This window comes from Styela clava, chromosome 2, assembly GCF_964204865.1.
Source record: "Styela clava chromosome 2, kaStyClav1.hap1.2, whole genome shotgun sequence".
In the NCBI taxonomy this organism is placed as follows: Eukaryota; Metazoa; Chordata; class Ascidiacea; order Stolidobranchia; family Styelidae; genus Styela; species Styela clava.
In genome coordinates this window covers 8,721,383-8,740,316 of record NC_135251.1, presented here as the reverse complement: position 1 = coordinate 8,740,316, position 18,934 = coordinate 8,721,383, and the positions used below count along the sequence as shown (strand labels likewise).

Below are 18,934 nucleotides of genomic sequence, written 5' to 3'. Positions count from 1 at the left end.
TTCGTTTAATTCAAATTTGGCACGAAATAATGATTTTGCTTCATTTCTCAAATGCACAATGTCGTTAGGTGTACTTATATAATTGTTGTCAGTGTTTCAATCAAAGCATAGGATAATAACGCAATTTTGTCATCAACTTCAGAAAAGATGCTGCAGTCATGGGGCGTGGACAATTTTTTTTTCAATGTCTCGCTATCATCATATATATATATATAATTAAATCACGAAAGCTTCTGTTACATTTCCTTTTCAGGTTTTGTTATTCATCTGAATGTTCTTGTTTATTCCTATTTACTTACATGATACATTACCCTCTGGTGTCATAACAAAAGATTTATTGTGTTTCTGAAATACCAGAGTCTCTATTATAATACATAACACCGCAGAGATGACTGTTTTTTGTAATTTTCCGTTAGGTTCCTTTATTTGTAATGTTGTATTGTGTCGTTATATCTACGCCATATTAAAACTACGCGTGAAAGCAAGACAAAATGCTCAGTAACTAGTCTTTATCAATTGTGATCATCATAAAATCTACATGGTAGTAAATTGCATGAGTTTTATAAATATGAAAGAAATATTTTTCCAATATAAATCTCATTTATTACCTACTGCATGTTAGTCAACAAAATCAACCAATTTGTATTATCGCATGCAATGTGGATTTTCACTTTGAGTAATATGCACATTTAAGATTGTCTTTGTGTCAATAAGAATTTCAAAAATTTGTATTGTCTAATTAGAGCTTATGGAACTAAATCATGAAGTTTTGTATTTAGTTTGCTGCCGCTTATTAATAGCTATCGTAAGAAAGACACATCATGGAATATCTAACTATTATTGAACACTAGGTGACAGCACTGTGCTGCTTCGTGTATATGTGGTGTGTGTGCCACGTGTATGCCGTTGTAAGTAATAAAATGATTTTATTTTATTGTCATATACAACTTATATTATTTGTATCGATTGTTAGCAATATAGACTTCTGACCTCTGAGCCAGCAAAAAAAAAAATATGTCGCGTCTATCATCTACAGAAAAAAATTGTCTAAGCCCCATGACTGCAGCATCTTTTCCGAAGTTGATGACAAAATTGCGTTATTATCCTATGCTTAGATTGAAACACTGACATCAAATATATTAGTACACCTAACAACATAGCGCCTTTGAGAAATGAAGCAAAATCATCATTTCATGCTAAATTTGAAATAAACGAACTGGTGTAAAATCGGTTCAAAACATATAGTTGAATTTATAATATTTATTCGAGTTGTTTTAAGTTGGTGTATTTATTTTATCAATTAAATGCAAAACTTCGAAAATTATTGAGAAATGTTATAATCAATTTTGCAGTTTGCAATTAATTATATAACTTTAATACCTGATACCATTATAAAATTTATGGCACCGCTAAAGGGGCTGTTCTATTTTTTAGTTGCTATTCGCCCGTGAGTGTCTTTGTTATATTCCTATTGTTTTTCGGCCCGACCAGTATAATGTTACCTTATTTATTGGCAAGGTATAAAGTACCTTTGTATTATTTAACGGAGATCAATCATGGCAAAAACAAGAAGCACGCCTTTACAGGAGTATTATATCTGAGGCCTTTAGACAGCAGAGAAAAAAAGTCATGAATGTATTGCACGCTCACTTCTTTAGTTTTATTTGAAAGACGAAAAGCCTCGAAAATGTACCGTGTCATTCGTGCTGAAGGGTCTTGTAAGGCTTCGAGAGAAATTATAAGTCGTGTGGGATGTAACAAAAAATTGTTTTGATATATTATACATTGCTATTTTTTTTAACAAAGGTGCTAGGATCTTTCAGCAAAGTTACAGTTCAAGAATTAACTGCCTGCACGGCTTTTAGTAAGATAGTACAGGTCATTCCAAAATTTCAACTTACCTATTTTTCATTTTTGATTAGTATATTTAATTTTATAGTATTTTTGAAGAAGGAATTAATTATTTCACATTCACTAAATAATAAAATAAATTAGAAAATTAAATGACAATTATAATTGAGAGAGTCTAATTGATATATGAAAAATTGATTTAACAAATTTTACTATGACGCTACAATGTATATAGAAATATTTTTGATTTTAAAGTAAATATTAAGTAAAAAAACAGTAAATATCTCGTATAAAATTGCAAATATCTCAACCACTTGATATAAGGAGAAAAATTAGTGTGATCATTGGAATCAGTGACCTCATATTATTACATAAGGAAAGTGCAATGTTTAAAAACAAATAAAATGATCAATTTTTAAATAACGTTTGCAACCTATTATGCTGCAACCTATTACGTAAAAAACTAAATTATCCAAAATAATGCGACGTGGTAAATTTCGCGGTTGATAACGAATATGGTAATTTGTATTCACTCATACAAAGGTGCAATAATACGAACGCACTATCAGGCAAGATAATAAAAATAAACTGAAATTGGATGACACAAGTTCAAAAACACTCAATTGACATGATGAAATCTGATTCATTGTCTCGTTCGTAAGAAAATCTATTTTGTCGTGTGAAGATTTAAGGTAGGGGCTGTTTCACGTTTAGTTGATATCCAAACGTGTTTGACTTTAGTTTCACCTTATTGTTTTTCATATGATCAGTATATTGTTACACTCTCGTATCGGAAAGATATGAAGTACCTTTGTTCTTTTTCGATTATATTTAACGGCACATGGCAGGAATAAGCATCTATTTTATCTGCGGCGCCTAAATGGCAAACAGTAAAGAACATAGTTAATGCATTGAAATAACTAATAAAATTTTTTGAATAAAGAAATATCTCAAGGATGTACTATTTAATTCTGAGATAGAATTTTATTTTACAGACTCTTTTATTTCTAATAGTACAAAATATTTTTTAATTCATTATAAAAAAAATTAACAAACAATTTCGCATTCAGTAAATAATAAATTGAAGTTCAAATAAAGTTTGATGATTATTTTTTGCATTTGTGTTCACCACTGCTTTTTTACTTAATCATGATAAGATTAGTTGAATTTTGTTATTGTATTACTAGAGTTGATATGTATTACTGGAATAAAAATGAGAATTCTGTAGGTGTTAAATATAAGGTGATTCAAAACCATTGCTAATATTTCCTTTGAATATCTTGTTTAATTGCTATTCTGGGTGTTATATGTACTTTAAACAGAATTCTATATCAAATGATTTTATATGGTTGCATTGTATCGAAGAATCACGCGAGGCTTTCTAAAGTTGCATTTTTAGTATTTTTGTTATCTCTAAGAACTATGTTCGTTTGTACGGATGCCATTTTTGTCGGACTTTAATCAGATAGTCACATGATAAAAAGCGTCCATCAATCGTTAGTTTGTTCGCCATCTTCTTGTATTTATAGATATGAGATTTTTCATCCAGACTATAAAAAAAATGAATTATCAAGGTGTTTCATATTCAAATGTAGATGCTTTTACCTGTATTATATATTGCAGACACCTAGAAAATGAAAAATAGAAATTTTGTATTTAGTTAGAGCTACAGTGGTATTATGAAAATGCCGTATGGCACTAGAGGCGACCGGATTACTCAATAGCGTTACTTGAGTGAAAAATATTGAAATCATAATTCTAAAGGGACAAAATGATATTTCAATATTTCAACTATTTTTTCCTATTTGATTTCTTTAAAAATCATCAAAAATGAAGTCAATTCATGCTTAAAAGAGCCGTCTTTTGAATTTTATTTATTTTTAATTCAGATTTTTATATCCGATGTCCTTGCCATCGTCAAAGAATTGCGCGACGCTTTTGTTACGTTACATTTTTGGGATTTTTGTTTTTCTTCAGAATGTATGTTTGTGTCGGTTGCGATTCTTTTGTTTTGGTGGATTGTAATCAGATAGTAACATAGTAACTTGATACACCTCCCACCCACAGGTAACACGAAAAAATATTATTGTGTTTATCACATTCCTGACATACAAAAACTGCAGATTTTCTGATTTTCGTAAGTTTTCATTGTGTAGATGCCTCTATTGATATTGTTTCAGTCCAAATTTATGATATTTTGTATGGAAATTAAATTAATCACATTACTAAAGATATTTTTTCTGTGAACTGACAAAAAATAATGACAAAAAATAAAATTGCATTGATGTATTGAACGATAACTAATTTAACTTTATTTAAAAGGTCTCAAATTAAACATGGTGATGTGTATTTTCTTTAAAAGAGTATAAAGCCAAATAATTAGTTCACGCTAGTAAACAAGGTAATAAGAAAAATAAACTGAAATGTCATGGCACAAGAGTCAATAGGAGTTTTTTATTAAGTGGAAATTTAATGTATCGTACTATGAATACTATATGTATAATATTATATAAAAAATCAGTTTTGTGTTGTAAACATCGTGAATGTCTTAAGTTTGAATTTAATGCAATTAATTATATATTTTCAATACCTGATACCCTTAAAAAATCTATGGCACCTGTAGAGGGGCAATATTATATTTTAGTTGCTATTCAAGCGTGAATGGCCTACTGTTACCTTAATCGATCGGCAAGATGGAAATTACCTTTGTATTTGTCGACTATATTTAATGGCCATTAAGTTTAGCAAAAATAAAAGCGCGTCTTTAAACACTCTGCTATCTGTGGCCTGTAAATGGCAAGGGAAAAAACGGCATGAATGTATCGAACGCTCATTTCTTCCCTTAGAATTGAAAGACGATAAGTCTCGAAGATGTACTCTGTCTTTTCAATTCGAGCGTCTTATCATACTTCAAGCGAGTGTGGGTTTCTTAGGATGTAAACAAGTTGTTTGGACAAATTAATATTACCTTAAGCTCCAAACAGTGCTGGAATTTTCCAGCCAAGTTAACTTCTGAGAATTAGGTTTTAATAGAGTTTTACATTTGCAAGTTTCTTCATTCCAATTATCAATTAATTATTTCGCATTCAGTAAATAATCGAATAAACAGAAAAAGCATTACCAAAGCAAACTTTAATTAAAATGATAATTTTGAAGCATTACTAATAATTGATTTGATTGTAAATGATTGATATAATCATCCGTTATTTGAATTTCTTTCACTGGATTCAGTGAGAATTCAATGTTCGATATCTTAGTTTTGTTGAAATATGTAACAAATTCAAGCGACGCTTTCGTTACGTCTTAGATTTTTTGGTATTTTTTACAAAGTCATGTTCGTTCGTTTGTTTCGATGCCATTGTTTTATCGGACTGCATTAGGAGATATATATGATAAGGAACGTGGCTCAATAAACCCTTTCCACCATCTGCATTTTTCCCAATTAGATGTGATATATTATATTTAGACTGTAAAACTGTATGTAATTTTTTTTACAATATTTAAATCCCATGTCTTGCTATAGCCATATACATATATATATATATATATATATACTAGAATCACGCGAAGCATTTCAGATTTTGGTATTCTTCAGAATTTTCGTCTTTATTCGTTTTTAGTCACATGATACGTTATCCTCGGGTATCGTGTCAAATAGTTTATTGTGTTTCTGAAATACCTGAGTCTCTATTATAATACACAAAAGCGAAGAGATGACTGTTTTTTGTCATTTACCGTTAGATGCCTTTATTTGTATTGTTGGAGTGGAATTGTTATATCCACCCTCATAAGTTTAAAACTAAGCGTGAAATTGAGACAAAATCCACAGTAAATCGTCTTTGTCAATTGTGATTACCATAAAATCTACGTGGAAGTAAACTGCAAGTTTTAAAACTTAACAAAAATATCTTGTTCATATGAATCTCATTTATTAACTACTGGATGTTCGTCAAAGCTGATAATTGAATTATTAACAAAAATTGTGTTATCGCATGCAATGTGGATTTCCGTATTTCAATAATATGAACATTATTTAAAAGATAGTATTATATAGATACGAAAATAGAGTTTATGGCAAAAAAAAATTTAAATTAGCATTGTCTAATTAGAGCGCAGACCTTTTTTGTAAAAAAATACTGCCATATCATACAAAAATACTTTTATTTAATAAAGTCATTTAGAATAACGTGACGATATGCGTAATACAATGTTTGGTTGAAGATATATATTCTGTGGCACCAAGTTTATTTAGAGTTACTAATTAACTTATATGTCTTCACGTGTAAGATAAATATTTGTGTTCATTATATATGGGAAAATTTGACAATAAGATGCAGTATTATTGCTCAACTAAAAGAAATATAAAAGCATTCACTGCAATTGCAAGTTATGTTAACTTCATATCTTGGATAAACACGATTGAAATTATTTTTGTAAAATTTGCTATGGAATTCAATCATGTAGTATCCTATTTCATATCTTTGCCAATTGCTTTGAAATTTTTAGTGGTTAAAGATGAAATTTTTCTCCAGAAGGCTATTACTTTTATTTATTAACTAGTCTATTTATTAATTAGAAAAATTAGTCTAGAAATAGCTGTGACAAAATAGACTGAAATTATCTACCGGTGCGAAGCATTCTCCGCGAAAGATGCACTCGTATACTTGTGGGGCGTCCTTTCGACGAAACTGTTTACGTTTCTTGTTGCATTTCCAATACGTCGATAATATCTTTGTCAACGAATTTGCGACCCCCGTGTTTTTGTCTGTTTGATTTCTGTGATGTGGTGCTTTGTTTATACAGGTGCTGGTAAGTCACCGCATATGATTTTTGGGGAATTTTTCTGCGTGGTCATATATTTGAGCATTGCTGTCTTGTTAGTATATATAGTTCAATTCTGACTGATGGGTACTGTCTCGATTATCGACATCCCCCTTTTGGATGCTTTGAGCCCCTGAACACGATTATGCCGTATATTTATTCAACATCGCACACGAAAACGAATTCTAATTGTAACGGAGCGCTGAATATAAATAACACGAAAGCTTTTTCTAATAATTCACCAAAAGGTTGCTGGTCACCGGTGGATAGACGTGGAATCGAGAAAACAGGAAATAAGCTCTAGCACCATGCAATGTTTTTGATTTTTGGACACGTAGTGGACATAGGAATCGTTTCAATATTGTGTTGTTATTGTTATTTGTCTCCGTCATTTTTAAAAAATCGCTTTTCTCTTCGAATACTGGACCAGTTGCTTTGAAATTTTCAGTGGTTGAAGATAAAATTTGTTTTCCAGAAGCTATTACTTTTTCTATCGCTATGACGTCATCAAAATTATTGCCATTGGGTGAAGCTACGTGTCCATATATTTGAACATAGTTCTCTTGTTTTTAATTCAGATTTCTATATCCGATGTCCTTGCCATCGTCACGCAATCACGCGACGCTTTTGTTACTTAACATTTTTAAGATTTTTGTTTTTCTTCAGAATGTATGTTTGTGTCGGTTGCGATTCTTTTGTTTTGGTGGATTGTAATCAGATAGTAACATAGTAACTTGATACACCTCCCACCCACAGGTAACACGAAAAAATATTATTGTGTTTATCACATTCCTGACCTCATATCACAATACAAAAACTGCAGAGTTGGCTGATTTTCGTAAGTTTTCATTGTGTAGATGCCTCTATTGATATTGTTTCACAAGTGCTCGCACGATTGAAACTACGCGTGATATCAATGCGGAATTCACAGTAATAGTTCACTCCAACTTCACTGAGTCCAAAATTATGATATTTTGTATGGAAATTAAATTAAACACATTACTAAAGCTATTTTTTCTGTGAACTGACAAAAAATATTGACAAAAAATAAAATTGCATTGATGTATTGAACGAGACTAATTTAACTTTATTTGAAAGGTCTCAAATTAAACATGGTGATGTGTATTTTCTTTAAAAGAGTATAAAGCCAAATATTTAGTTCACGCTAGTAAACAAGGTAATAAAAAAAATAAACTGAAATGTCATGGCACAAGAGTCAATAGGAGTTTTTTATTAAGTGGAACTTTAATGTATCGTACTATGAATACTATTTGTATAATATTATATAAAAAATCAGTTTTGTGTTGTTAACATCGTGAATGTCTCAAGTATGAATTTAATGCAATTAATTATATATTTTCAATACCTGATACCATTAAAAAATCTATGGCACCTCTAGAGGGGCAATTTTATATTTTAGTTGCCATTCAAGCGTGAATGGCCTACTGTTACCTCAATCGATCGTCAAGATAGAAATTACCTTTGTATTTGTCGACTATTTTTAATGGGCATTAATTTTGGAAAAAAAGCGCGTCTTTAAACACTCTGCTATCTGTGGCCTGTAAATGGCAAGGGAAAAAACGGCATGATTGTATCGAACGCTCATTTCTTCCCTTAGAATTGAAAGACGATAAGTCTCGAAGATGTACTCTGTCTTTTAAATTCGAGCGTCTTATCATACTTCAAGCGAGTGTGGGTTTCTTAGGATGTAAACAAGTTGTTTGGACAAATTAATATTACCTTAGTCTAAAAACGGTGCTGGAATCTTCCAGTCAAGTTAACTTCTGAGAATTAGGTTTTAATAGAATTTTACATTTGCAGATTTCTTCGTTTCAAAACTTCCAATTGCATATTTTTCAGTTTGGTTATTACATTTTTAAATTACCTTTGAAAAATGAATTAAATATTTCACATTCAGTAAATTATCAAATCAACAGAAAAAGCATTATCAAATGAAGCCGCATTAGGAGTAATAAGTCAACGAAGAAATAATAAATATTATAGTGATACTAAAGCATTATTAATAATTGATTCGATTGTAAATGATTGATATAATCATCCGTTATTTAAATTTCTTTTACTGGATTCAGTGAGAATTCAATGCTCGATATCTTAGTTTTGTTGAAATATGTAACAAATTCAAGCGAAGCTTTCGATACGTCTTAGATTTTTTGGTATTTTTTACAAAGTCATGTTCGTTCGTTTGTTCCGATGCCATTGTTTTGTCGGACTGCATTAGGAGATATATATGATAAGGAACGTGGCTCAATAAACCCTTTCCACCATCTGCATTTTTCCCAATTAGATGTTATATAATATATTTAGAATGTAAAACTGTATGTAATTTTTTTTACAATATTTAAATTCCATGTCTTGCTATAGCCATATACATATATATATATATATATACTAGAATCACGCGAAGCATTTCAGATTTTGGTATTCTTCAGAATTTTCGTCTTTGTTCGTTTTAAGTCACATGATACGTTATCCTCGGTATCGTGTCAAAAAGTTTATTGTGTTTCTGAAATACCTGAGTCTCTATTATAATACACAAAAGCGAAGAGATGACTGTTTTTTGTCATTTACCGTTAGATGCCCTTATTTGTATTGTTGGGGTAGTATTGTTATATCCAACCTCATACGTTCAAAACTAAGCGTGAAATTGAGACAAAATCCACAGTAAATCGTCTTTGTCAATTGTGATCACCATGAAATCTAAACTGCATGGAAGTAATGCTTACATTACATTTTCAGATTTTATTATTCTTTAGAATGTTCGTATTTCTTCGTTTTTAGATATATGATACATTTCCCCCTCCGGTATCACGCCAAAACATTTATTGTATTTTTCAAATACCTGACTCTCTATTATAATAGACAACAACGCAGAGATGACTGTTTTTGTAATTTTTCGTCAGGTGAAAGTGATACAAAATTCATAGTAACTCGTCGATGTCACTTGGGATCGCCATACAATCTACGTGGTAGTGAATTGCATGATTTTGAATACATGGAAGAAAATTAATTAGAATTGTTAGTCAACGAAAACTGCTGATAATATCTATAAATTTAAATTATCAACAAATTTAACTCATCGCATGCAATGTGGATTTTCCTTTTTTCAGTAACATGCACATTTTTTAGGATAGTAGCCTAGATAAGAAAATAGAATTTATGTCAATAAAAATTTTGAAATCAGCACTGTCTAATTAGAGCGCTGACCTTTTATAGTAAAATATTTAATGCCTGGGAATATCATACAGAAAGAGTTTTATTTCTTAAATCATTCGGAATAACGTGGCATTATGCGTGATACAAAGTTTGATATATTGTTTGATATTGGAGATATATTGTTTGTGGCACTCAGATTGGTTACATTTAATAAGAAACTGAAATGTCTTCAAGTATGGGATAAACTTTCATGTTCATTATATGAGAGAAAATCCGACAAAATACAGTATTATTGCTAAAATTAGAAGAACTATAATAGCATTGCCTGCAATTGCAAGTTATATTATTCTCATATCTTGTACAAATGCGCTTGAAATTAGTTTTGTAATATAAGCTTAGGGAATTAAATCATAGAGTTTTGTGTATAGCTTGCTGTCGCTATTAAATAGCTATCGTAAGAAAGAAACACCGTAATAAATATTCATTTATTATTAACACTAGGTAATAGAACAGTGTTGTTTTGCGTATAATTTGACTTTCTAAGAAATTTAGAGAAGAAATTGTAAGTAATAATGTGGTACTTTATAATTTCAATAACAAATCATATTTATACTATCGATATAAATTGTTAGCATTATCGATTTCTTACCTCTGATCAAATAGGGAAAAAATGATTTACGTCGATTCAATCGTACACAGGTAAATTTGTACAGGAGCAGCATTTTTTGTAGTTGATGACAAAATTGCGTTATTTCATGATGCAAAATGCAAAACGTCATAGATTTGTTGAAAAATGTCATAATCCTTTTTTCCGTTTTGCAATTAATATATATTATAAACTAGTATAATGTTACTTTAAAGCAGCGTTTCCCAAACTAGTGTTCCGCGAGCGTCTCTCGAGTGTTCCGTAAAAAAAGGATCAATTTTACGACTAAATTGGTCGCCATGGCAATCTCATGTTTGTGAAGTTGTCGTCCAATTGTCGATCGTTTAATATCGCGGGCTGGTCATGTTTAGTTTCATACCTAAAGAGCCTACTTGTAGCGGACGTAACATTACGGTTACTGTATATGTCAATTATAACACCCATCTAAATCTCCATTGTCACGTAACATTAGATTAAAACGCTACGTAATCGAAAGTAAACGGCATATGAATTTATAGATTCATATACACAGCATTTAAATTAGGAAACAATAGAACATTTATCATAAATGCACAACAACACTCTGTGAATTTTTTCGCCGCATTTGACAACTCGCCACGGCCCAACCTATTGGGAACCGATAATTTACACCTATTTTCTTTATCAATTTTACGCTTCCAATTTTTGGTGTTCCGCGAGTCGAAATAAAAAGTGCAAGTGTTCCGTGGCCAAAAATGTTTGGGAAACGCTGCTTTAATGTATCGGCGATAAATTACTTTCGAGTTTTTTGACTATATTACGAGGTCAAGTATGGTAAAATCAAGAATCACATGTTTTTAGCACTATATATGTGGTCCTTTAATGGCAAAGAAAAAAGTCATGAATGTTTTGCACGCTCACTTCCATAATTTTATTTGAAAGACGAAAGGTCACGAATATGTACTGTGTCATCTGATACCAAGCGTCTTGTAAGTCTTTGAGAGAGAATGAATCGTGTTAGATGTAAACAAATTGTTTTATTACAACATACATTGCTTTTAGCTTATGAAAAGTTCTAGAATTGTTCGGCAAAGTTAAAGTCCTAGAAATACCTTCTCGAACGGTTATTAATGTAGTCGCTTCAAGATTGATGTTTAAAAGAAATAGTCCATGCTTTATTTTACATAAAAAGTTCATTTTTAGGTAGGTGAAATATCGTGGTCGTTGAGAATCTTGGGGATATATATGTGGAATGTGAAAATGATGCAGACATATTGATTAAAAAATGGCAGAAGCCGCACAATGCACAAAATAGGAAGAAAGTATAATTTTTATGTGAATTTGCTTTTTACTCATTTTATATTTTTTTAAATTTTATTTTTATAATTTCTTACCTGTGAAAATAAGCACTTTAATACCAACAAACTACAAGCAATAAAAAAGATTCTTAGACTAATATTTGAACGCGAGCTAGCTTAAATTTTTCAAAATATTTCACAAATCTAAAAACTAATTTTTATAAATACTATGCCGAAATCTAATTACGGATTTTTTCAAATATAAACTGCAGTATTGAAACTAAATGTCTTTAAACATTCGTACAGCTGCAGTGTCCAATTTCCCAATGATACGAATATGGTTATTAAAGTAAAAAAATAATTTTAGGTTTTTATTACCAAACTTTAAAAACTTCAACATCAATGAAATCTTTTTTACAAACAAATTAAATTTAAACTTTGACTGAAGTGTAGCTTTGCAAAATGTTGAACAAAACTTTTTAACTTCAGCATCCATAAAATCATTGATCGACTAAATTAAATTTGGAATAAAGTACAGCTTTACAAAATGTGAAACTTTCCGTGGTTTAGTTATTTAGGTGAATCAATAAAATATTATTGTGTCAAATAGACTATTTAATAGAGTATGAATGTAGTGCATGGATTTGAACTTACGTTGATGCCAAGCTTATTACTGTACTTTATGTTTCTATATTATTTGCATATAATATATTTTTCTATTCAACGTTGCCATTTTTTGCTCTTATAAACTACATTTTTTAGATTGAATTATGATAAATAAGCTGTTGCTTATTAGCGCTTTAAAAAAAGAAAAAGTACTACGGAAAACTAAAACTATGTATTACCAAAGATACACACTCATTATATTGCATAATTCAATACATCATTGGGGGAAAGTTTTCTTGATATTCATGAATCATGGTATAATAATATTTCTTATCATTGCTAAAGTCCTTACTTCATCTGATCTTACCCCAGTTTGACAAAATTTTAGTTATATTTTGAAACCTTAATTACGATTCAATGCTCAAAAATTAGCGCTCTAGAAGTTTGTTAACCAAGATGGTGGACACCGGAACATAGTATATGTACCAGGTTCGGATTAGTTCATACTTTTATTTAAATTTTCATTATGTTAGTTCTATTGAGTTCAGGGACTAGCGAAGTAACTCGCGTAAAATTTGTGATTAAATTATAGCCTAACCCTAACCAGGTATATTACATACTACGTGTCCGCCATCTTGGTGCACATACTTCTGGAGTATTTGAAAATTAACATTTTATTTTAAGAGAATAACCCGTTTTCATGCTTGCTTAAATGAAACTGCCCAATGTGCACTGAAGTAGAAAACATGGAAACAAATAAAACCTTGGCATTTCACCTGCGAGTTTTAAATTATTTGAGAGTAAACACTAATTCGAGCTGATTCTATAAGAAGTGCAGGGGTATATTGTGACCTTAGAAAGCATTTACGTTGTCGACTGACTTCAAAAATATTGATGTAGGCAAAATAAAGTTTAGAAAACATTGTTACATTTCAATGCCAAAAATGCCCTACGCATTATAAGATTCAACAAAATTATTCTTTACTAGTTTGTTCGGAGCTTTGTATTGTCTAATTCTTTTTTATAAAAAAATGTTATATGTTATTTCGTCATGAATATTTATATACTCGGTATCTAGTTTAAAATGACAAACAATCCCTTTATAAGTTTGGAGAGGCTCTCTAACTTTTCACTTTGATTATACATTACTTAACTGGCTGAAAAATATTGAATCAAGATAATTATTTACAATTATTTACAATAATTATTTAAAATGACAAGCAATTCCCTTATAAGTTTGGAGAGGCTCTCTAACTTTTCACTTTGATTATACATTACTTAACTGGCTGAAAAATATTGAATCAAGATAATTATTTACAAAATAAATAATATAATAAGTTGATATTTTTACAATTATTAGAGAAAAAAACGATTACAAATTGTGTTAGAAAGTTAGGTTACTTATTTAATAAACAAAATATTTGTTACTACATCGGCGATTACAATCATAAGTTTGAGTTAATAAATGGGACTAAACTGTAACTAATCTTACGTTTTTGCACTTGTGGTTTGTTCTTTAGATGTTTATAATGCAAAGAAATTGTAGCAGAATTAAAATGACTATATTGTAGGTTTTTGCTGCATTCAAAAGCCTAACGTATTTTTATAGTTATAGTTTTATAGTTTCAAAAGAACACTTGCGTCACCTATTATAACAATTTGAAGGCAAGACCGTATGAAACGCGGGTTTTTTTTAAATAGGTATTTTGATGTGATTTCTGTGTGAGCAATTCTGCCAATCTTCTATATTTTTGGCTTTTGTGTTTCACGCTATCTTATAATATTACTTTTTTCTGCTTAACATAGTTACTATGGCAAACGTAGATTTGACTACATACCGTATGAGAATCGGTGTTTTTTGCGGTGGTGGTAGAACTAAAATCAAGGATAAACCGACCATCGGAATACAACCATCGGAATATTCTTTGAGACCGTCTTTAGCAATTCTCCTAGTTGTGTTTGCGTTGCTTGCTGTTCACGGAATTGAGAAAAATCCGGGACCAGGATCATCGAATGCAAAGAACGGAAATGAGTTAACAGATGTTGACAACGAAGGTCTGGTCATTTAATATTGTTAAACATAAATGCGCAACACGATAGTTCAAATCCTTTTCAAAACTGCTATATTCAAAGATTTCCAAGTATCAGTTTAGATAGTATTACCTACATTCTATTGTAGATCAATGTAAAAAGTGTCAATTTTTTCGCAAAATTATCAATTTTTTTTATTTTAAATCATTGATAAACGGTCAGAGTTCAAAGTCAGTAGAATTCAAAAAAACTGGAATCAAAACAACCCTTACATTTGTTGTTTGAACATCATTCAGTAATCAATTCTATAGTCTACAGGCATATAGTTTTTGAGGTTAAATAAAATTATTCAATTTAAAAGCGTTTTGGTGGAATTGAAGCCTTCTGGGATAAAATTAACTAAATTTGAATGCGACTGACTGGCCAGCTAAACAGATTGTCCGAATTTGAAAACATTTTATGGTTTCTCTTAATTTTCGATATTACAGAAAGATAATGAATGTTTTTAGGCGACTCCTAGGCAACTCCGAAAACTCAAATAACTGACGTTTTGAAACATCTCGGAAGATATATTAAAATATTTCAATATTACCTAAAAACATTTGGAATAGGAGCTCAAATAGAACTGAATTATATGAGTCTAGTGCCACCAGCATATTTTTTGCGATTATTTCACAAATAATTTGATTTCATTATTATAACTAATTATCTGTTTCATTAAAAATCTATTTGTATTAAAATATGAAAACCGTTTTCAGCGCTCTCAAACATCAAACTCGATGACGCTTTTTATAAGACATTGGACAAATTTTCACTCCAACATTTCAAAATATTTGCTCAATCCAAATATGGTCTCGTCCTCAGTTATCGAGAAGTTTATGATATTACGGATCACAGCACAGAATCAGTGGATAAACAGAAATATGCTGTTTTATCCCTCTGGAAAATGAAAAACGGTAAGATGAGAATTTTCGATTTATCATATATGTCCTTGTAAAGCTTGATATTTTATTGTATACAACCACATTTATATTCTAATCAACATATCACGGCAGTAAGAATGGTGTCTGAAGTTTTTTTTTCCATCATAATCATAATAAACAAAAAAGTGAAGTGAATATATGCGAATAAGTAAATAAGTGAAACAATTGCATCCAATCCTTTCAGCAACTCAGCACGGAGGTTTAGAACAATTTAAAGTTAAATTCATAAGCTGCCAACAAGTCCTCCCCTAAATATGTTATTATCCAATTTATTTTGATATGCTACATCATTATTGCTTTTAAATAAAAACAGGCAAGAACGGTACCTCGGAAAGAATAAAAGAAATTGTTAACGATTACATTAGATTCGATAGATTGAAAGGTGATTTTGAAGATTACGAACCAGGTATAGAATTTCTTATAACCGTTTGCATTCGTAAAACTTTGTACAAAACCAAGATTTAGTATTTTTCCTAACAAGAAAACGATACGAATTTGAAATAAAAACAAATCTCTGTGTCGAAAAATACGTTGGTAACGACGAATTCTAATTATCACATTAACATATTGCAGGTGCAAGATTTGAAGATGTTTTCCTCGATTTACCAAGAAGGTTCCTGAATCTAGCTGATTTCAAACGTTTCGCATTATCGAAAAATGGATTGTCCTTAGACTTGAACAATGTTACCTCGATTGAGGATGATACGAAACACTCGCTTGATCAAATGCTTGGCATGCTTTGGTTGTGGAAAGAAAATGCTGGTAAGATTCAGAAAGTAAAGATGTTGGCGTATAATAAAAATATAACGTAATGCTTTTAGATCAGCTGAACGTTGCTCAATTGCGTTAAAACTCACGCACTCGATTGAGTGTTTAGACAAACGAGTTATGTAAATTCGAACTTTTTGTTCATTAGAAAAAGATCTCTCCGACGGCTAACTGATTTATCAGGAATGAAAGGTAAAAGCAAATGTCGCAGCACTATATCATTGTTAATTTATTACAAACAATGTGATGGTGTCACAGAATGTATATAATGAAGCACTGTGCTTTTAACGTTTCAAATAAAAAATATTACATTTTTCGGCTCTACAGTATTTATGTCGACCGATTCAGTTGTTCCGATTTCAACCAGGTTGTTAGATCAGCAACACGTTTGGCGAAACTAATGAATGTTTTTACTATATTTAGGTAATTTCGCATCGACGACGGTTGTTATGGAAATAATTGATAACTATAAAGTAAATCAACATCCACATTCGGACGTCAAAGGTGAATATTTATCTAATTCATTTTCTTAAATGAAATTATATCACTGTCTCGAAAAATATGAAATGAGCAAGGTGTAAAACATGCAGTCAAGTAACCTTCCAATGCTAGAAATGATACTGACTCTGAAAACATGGATTTTTAGACGAAAGAATTGAAGACGCTTTTCTCGAAATTATCGCAACGATTCACAACCTATCCGAGTTCAGAGAATTCGCACGATCTAGCAATGGATTATCACTGAATAGCGTCGATGTTACTATGATTGAGCAAGATTCAAAATCTATTTTTGACAAAAAGCTTAGCATGCTTCGACTGTGGAAGCAAAGCGCTGGTGGGTGATTGAATACTTTTGTATACGGCGAGTTTTCACGCTCTTCGCGCTGATTCACGATATATAATGATGTATTATTATTATTTGCGAGAAACGAATTCTTTGGTCGGTTTTGCCTACTCGTTTTATTGTAAACTTTAAGACGGGGGTGTCAAACTCGCGGTCAAACACATAGCTGTGAACAACTGTTTTCATTTCTGAAATTAATCGAATACTCTCAACGATCCAAATTAAATGATGATCATGTGACCTCGTTATTGTACTGTAAAACCGGTTCAGCCTGATATTAGTAATTTGGTGGCCCAAAATATAGGCCAAACGTCAAAACAAATGTAATAAAAAAACATCAAGTTTATTCTGTATTTTTTGTGAATTTTGGGTCTATATATTAAGATTAAGTCATTTATTTTACATGTATTATTCTTTTCTCATCAAAAATATTTTCAAAACTGTTTTTTGTAATAAAGACAGTAAATTGAATAATAGTGAAATACAAGAAATTAATATGTAAATGGCATTTGGAATTTGAAAAAATAATAAAATTTTATTTCGCTGTTCAATTACATCACAATATATATCACAAACTACACCTATCTAATAATATGCTTTGAAGTATACATTTTCAATATATGTCAAAAACTGTTTACGGCCCTCGGCACAATTCTCAAAATGCAATGCGGCCCTCGAATACCCACGAGTTTGACATCCCTGCTTTAAGATATAATTTGATTATAGTTTGCAATTTCTAATTTACCTAATCTTCATTATTTTTAAATTACCTGCAACACTGTTTATTGTAGTAATATGGTTTATTTTAGATATTCTCGTCACGGCAGCAACAATCAGAGATTTAGTTGAAAAATATGAAAATGTCACGTCTCAGACAACATACCAAGGTATACAGTAGATTTAAACAAAGTGTAACGGTAAAACTATTAATTGTATTTAAATACAATTTGTAAGGAAACCTAATCAGTCAGTAGTTAAATTGTGGATATTCGCATTTGCACTATTTTATGATAACATTTCCTCTATTAAAAATTTAGACTTTTAATAATAAGCCGTTCAACGATTGGGATATTTAATGAGATTGACGCTTAAATAAAAAAGCGTTTATTGTTTCATAAGATCACTATCAATGACTCAATCTCACTTTATTAAATTACGCATTCTTATACAAAGCAGGTGAACGATCTTTACCTCAGCAACCTTTGCAGGCAGAACAAGAAAGCCTGAATCAAGGAGACACGTTTGAGACTTCAGCTGGTAAATTTATAAACTTTTTAAATAAAAATATTGTTGCAATATTCGCTATCAAGTATTCAATGTCGCTTTGTTAAATTGGCGCATTCCCTATACAATGCAGGTGAACGATCCGTACTTCAGCATTCTTCGCAGACAGGAGAAAAAAGCTCAAATCAAGGACTCACGTTTGAGACTTCAGCAGGTAAATTTAATTACGAAAATGACTAAATTTATCGACATAGTATATATAACTTATTATGACGCAGGTCAATCTAAGCAACCATTCACATACTTACAGACAGAGTGTCTCAAATATAAGTATACACTTTCAATTATGATTTTCTCTTTAAGTATGGTTTGCGTTTGGGCATCTAACATTGGACATCTAAAGCTATAATAGGAATGATGAATGTTGCCATATGTGAACTGGATATTGAATTAGAACTAAACAAAAGTCCATAACAAGGAAGCAAATGTGAACAACTTGTAGAAATTGAACTACGAGCTGAAATCTGAATTAATAAAAATCTTAAATATCTATATAAAATAAACAAACTAGAAAAAAGACGAAACAAGAAATAAACAAACTAAAAACAAAAATTTTCTGAAAACAAAAATTTATACAAAAATGTATAAATTCACTGAAACTAAATTTATAGCAATATGAGACCTAGACCAACATGACACATTTTTGACT

At 30.7% G+C, this 18,934-nt stretch overlaps 1 protein-coding gene across 4 annotated transcripts in view; it reads left to right on the top strand.

Annotated features, from left to right (window-relative positions):
- Positions 1-14,134: 14,134 nt before the first annotated feature.
- The window catches only part of LOC120336943 (uncharacterized), a 67,367-nt gene continuing 62,567 nt past the window's right edge, over positions 14,135-18,934 (top strand). Inside the window, exons 1-9 of one of the 4 annotated variants that reach the window (XM_078119878.1) lie at positions 14,135-14,430; positions 15,165-15,362; positions 15,703-15,795; positions 15,963-16,151; positions 16,581-16,661; positions 16,804-16,992; positions 17,811-17,888; positions 18,175-18,258; positions 18,359-18,439. In XM_078119878.1, coding sequence (XP_077976004.1) covers positions 14,187-14,430; positions 15,165-15,362; positions 15,703-15,795; positions 15,963-16,151; positions 16,581-16,661; positions 16,804-16,992; positions 17,811-17,888; positions 18,175-18,258; positions 18,359-18,439 — 1,237 coding nt within the window. In that variant the 5' untranslated portion in view covers positions 14,135-14,186. The remainder of the gene's footprint in view (positions 14,431-15,164; positions 15,363-15,702; positions 15,796-15,962; positions 16,152-16,580; positions 16,662-16,803; positions 16,993-17,810; positions 17,889-18,174; positions 18,259-18,358; positions 18,440-18,934) is intronic. The other 3 variants (XM_078119877.1, XM_078119875.1, XM_078119869.1) reach the window with 3 other exon arrangements.